Source organism: Plectropomus leopardus, unplaced genomic scaffold (genome assembly GCF_008729295.1).
Source record: "Plectropomus leopardus isolate mb unplaced genomic scaffold, YSFRI_Pleo_2.0 unplaced_scaffold28314, whole genome shotgun sequence".
Lineage (NCBI taxonomy): Eukaryota > Metazoa > Chordata > Actinopteri > Perciformes > Serranidae > Plectropomus > Plectropomus leopardus.
Genome location: NW_024630840.1, coordinates 1 through 4436, shown reverse-complemented (window position 1 = coordinate 4436; position 4436 = coordinate 1). Strand labels below are relative to the sequence as shown.

Genomic DNA, 4436 nt, shown 5'->3' with positions numbered 1-4436 from the left:
GTGTGTGTGTGTGTGTGTGTGTGTGTGTGTGTGTGTGTGTGTGTGTGTACCTTCTCAGTGTTCCTGCCCTCCTCCCGGCTCCTCTCTCCTCCTCCCTCCTCCTCCTCCTCCTCGTACTGGCCGTTGTTAAGCACCCAGGCCGCCGTCCGCTCCACCGGGGACATCGCCACCGCCACCGCCTCCACCGGAGACGCCACCTCGACACAAACCAGTGACATCATCACACACCTGCGACGCTGACACACAAACGTTCGGTGACGGTGACGTGAGGTGCGAACGTTTCCACGAGGCTCCTGCTGCGTTCTAACCGTCACCAACCTGAAGAGGCCGAAAATTACCGCAGTGAAAACCGTCTTTGATGTGAGTCCATCATATCTCAGCGTTTTTATTTTTCATCATGTCGTAGACGTTTTTAAGTCCTGTGACGGTAAATGTGTGTTGAAATAATATTAGTGCCGGTAAGAGCAGAAATATCACGGTCATACGTTAATATGAGTCGGTATGGTGACATTTTTCAATCATTAAAACAGTTAATAATTTGTAATTTTGATTTTTTGATTTTTTTCTGTCAGAGGCCGTTTATGACCAAAAAACACCAACAAATGCAACGTTTTTCTACTGTTGCTTTTTCTCGGTGAGGCTGTTAACCCTTTGAAACCTGGATCGATCGTCAGCACTTGTACTTGGACACATTTCAGAGGCGTTTAACCCTTCGAACATCGAACGCATCGGTTTGATTTATTTTGAAAACATGACAAAAAGGAAATGGGCGACTTGGCAGGAAATGTCCCGCAAATTTCAAGAAACTAGTAAAAGATGAGAAGAAAACTGAGCTGAAAATGAAGTAAAAAATGTTTTTTTTTTTTAAAGAAAGGAAAAAATAATGAAAACAGAAAAATTACTATAATTACGTATTTAAAATTATGATACAGATTTAAAACGTTTTAGTGTTTTCAGGTCGTTGGTCAAATGTTCGGGTCATTTTGCGATCACGTTTTGGCGATTTTGGGTAATGTTTTGTAAAATCACTCCTTGTCACTTGTCAGGTTTCAGAGAGTTAAAGGGTTAAATTCTGACCTGTCAGAGACGTTGAAGACGACGGTGTGTTTGGGTCGTACCTGCTGAGGCTTGGGGGCGCTCCTTGGGGGCGGGGCCACGTTCTCCACGGAGCAGGCGGCCTGTTGGCGACTGGCGTGGCCGGGCGTGGGCTCCGTGTTGGCGCTGCTGCTGCTGCGCAGCGAGGCGCTGTGAGGGAGCGAGCGTGGCGTCCTGGCCCCGCCCCCTCCTCTGCTCTGCTGCTCCACCTTGACAATGTGGGCGGTACCCGCCGTCGTGCTTTGGCGGGGGATAGCGACCGCCGTGGCGGCCCCGGGCGGGAGGTCGGACGGCGCATGTCGGCGCGGCGTGGAACACTCCTCGCTCTGCACGCTCCGCCTGCTGCCCGACTCGTCCAGGCTGCTGTTGGAGGCCACGCGACCTTTGACCCCCACCTGGCTGCCGAAGTCGTCGGAGTTGCTGTGGCTGTTGTGCGAGCTCTCGGTGCTCAGGTTCTCGGAGCTGGAGTCCTGTCGCAGCGAGTGGGCGGAGCGCGTGGACAGGCTGTGGGCGGGGTTGCTCAGGTGGTAGACCGGGTTCTGGAAGGACAGCGGCTGCAGGCTGCGCTGCTGGCTGAGCGACGGGTGCAGCGGCCGCCTCGTCTGCGGCGCGCTCTGCGGCTGGCCGTCTCTGGGCGGGGCTTTGGTCGGGTGCGGCCCCGGCTGAGGGGTCAGCGGGTTGGAGTGGGGGTAGTTCGACGCGGGCGGGGCGTGTCCGACGGAAGCCTGGGAGCCGACCCTGCTGAGACGGGGCGGGGCCTCGTGGTGCGTCGGGGCCCCCGGGGGCCCGTGCAGACTCTGGGCGTCCTGCAGGTCCACCAGAGAGATGCTGCGGCCATTGGGCAGCGGGCTGTCCCGCTCCTCCTGGTCGGAGAAGCTGGTGTGGGCGGAGGGATGCTGCTGAGCCAGCAGGGGGCGCTGACCCCGAACGTAACCCTCCATCAAGTCAGCGAGCGGAGACTGCAGGCTGCGCACGTCGCTGCGCACGTCGCTGCGGCTGCAGGAAGTGACACGTACAGAGTCAGAGCCTCAGGAAGCTTCAACACATCATCAAAGGTCACATCTACGTCTCCGTCTGTCCCCCAGAGTGTCTCTTTGTCAGCGTCCATTCACTATTCTACCGACTGTTTGTTAATCTCTGACTGTTAATCTGACTGTTTATTAATCTCTGACTGTTTGTTAATCTATGTTTGTTTATTAATCTCTGACTGTTTGTTAATCTCTGACTGTTAATCTGACTGTTTGTTAATCTATGTTTGTTTATTAATCTCTGACTGTTTGTTAATCTATGTTTGTTTATTAATCTCTGACTGTGCGTTCTCTGAAACGAGCAGCTATTCTCCTTATCAGTTCTTTTATGTCAGGATTACATCTTTAAATATATATTATTTAACAAAATTAACAGAACAGGATTAAATGCAGGGACGGACTGTTTTTTATTTTGGCTTTATGAGAGGGACATTTCACACACACATTTCATTTACTGGTGAATTTTATAGAAAATATGAAGGCATGTTTTCTGTAAAAAAAAAAAAAAAAAAAAGGTATATTTACTGGTATATTTTGGCAATTTTCAAAGAAAAAGGGCATTTTTTGGAGATTTTTTTTTTTTAAAAAGTGACTTTTTTATTAAAATGTTTTGGGGATTTTTTCAGGAAAAAAATGCTTTTTCTCTTGAAATCTTTTGTTGCAGGATTTAATTTGAATTTTTTTGGCAGAGAAAAAAAGACAACTTTGTTTTCTTTTTCTTTCTGTTTGAAAAAGGAGGACGACCGTCGGATCAGCTGATTGGTTACCTGTCGGCGGGGTCCTCAAAGATCCGCTGTAACCCTGACGACAGGCTGCCGCTCATGTTGTGTGCAGAGTTTTGGTCCTGGAAGCGTCTCAGCTGCTGCTGGACGGGCGTCGGAGAGGCCAGGCAGCGAGAGATGTCTCCCAGAATCCTCGGCAGCGGGCCCAGCTTTGCTACGGTGGCCTGCAGGAAGGAATTTTCACCCTGGATTCGCCGTGTGTGTGTGTGTGTGTGTGTGTGTGTGTGTGTGTGTGTGTGTGTGTGTGTGCAGATGGTTTGTTTGGAGCACCAGGATGCGGTGGTGGAGGAGGTGGTGGAGGAGGTGGTGGGAGAGCGAGATGGTGGCAACAGAGCGAGTCGGCCAGACAGCAGGTGAACAGAGGAGGAAAAAAAACATGAGGGAAACTTAATGGAAACCAAAATAAAGTACAGACGTGCATCTAAAAAATATGAATATTGTAAAAACATTCAATATTTTCCATCAGTTATTTAAGAAACTGACAATTTAATATATTCTAGACTCCTTACATTAACTAGGATGTTTAATTTTCATAATTATGGCCTACAGCTAGAAAAAATTAAAAAATGTAACAAAAAAAACAAAAATCAAAATATAAGAAACACCCAACTCCACACTGATGCAGTAATTCATAGTAAAAGAGCCCCAGCTAAGTACTGAGTATATAAATGAACATACTTATAATTTCTTCGATCTTAGAAAATATTCTGATAATTTGTGATTCTGTATTTCTGATTTTCATGAGCTATGATACATAATCATTAAAATTTAAACAAAAAAAGGCTTGAAATATTGATGTTTAATGAATAAACAAAATATGAAAGTTTACCTTTTTTAATTAAATTACTTCGAATAATTAACTTTTTCACAATACTCCAATTTTTCGAGATGCAGCTGTAGAACATCATGCTGCTACTGAACAGAACCACAGCAAACACAGCAGAGCCGTCATGCTGAGACCGAGACGCCGCAGGTGAGACAGGTGAGACAGGTGAGACAGGTGAGACGGGTGAGACAGGTGAGACGGGTGAGACAGGTGAGACAGCCGGGGGAGGGGGAGGGGTCAGGCCATGCTGTGTTAATGTGGTTAAATGAACTCAAGTGAACTTTGCTCCTCATGTTCATTCGTGTTACATCATCAAAAATGTACAATCACACACAAACACACACTGATCAATAACTGATCACTGATCAATAACTGATCACTCAGCAGACAGAAATCAGTCTGTGATTCAGCAGGTGAGCTCAGCGTCTCTGTGACGACTCATTGTGCCATATTTGGACGTACCCTCCATCATTTAGCGGTTTTAAACTTTTGATATGAACTTTTTAAACATATTTATCATCAGAGCAGAAAAACAGGACTTGTATTATTTCTGGGTGTCATTCTGGGCTTTTGACTTGGATGGAGGTTCGACAAAAGCTGCAGAAATAAGACACGACGATTATCTGCAGAGCTGGACCAGACTGAGACGGAGATAGTTGGAATAAATAACAGAAGGTGGACTTCGTCCGAATCTACTTAGGACAA

General features: G+C 47.1%; 1 protein-coding gene across 1 annotated transcript; it reads right to left on the bottom strand.

Moving 5' to 3' along the window:
• Positions 1–50: 50 nt before the first annotated feature.
• On the bottom strand, positions 51–3650 carry LOC121938054 (ras GTPase-activating protein nGAP-like; the record flags this gene model as incomplete). Its single annotated transcript, XM_042481344.1, has 3 exons — positions 2891–3650; positions 1119–2091; positions 51–197 (listed from the first exon to the last, which is right to left on the bottom strand). Coding segments are annotated over exons 1-3 (1584 nt in total), but the record flags the coding sequence as incomplete, so codon positions are not given.
• Positions 3651–4436: the final 786 nt, after the last annotated feature.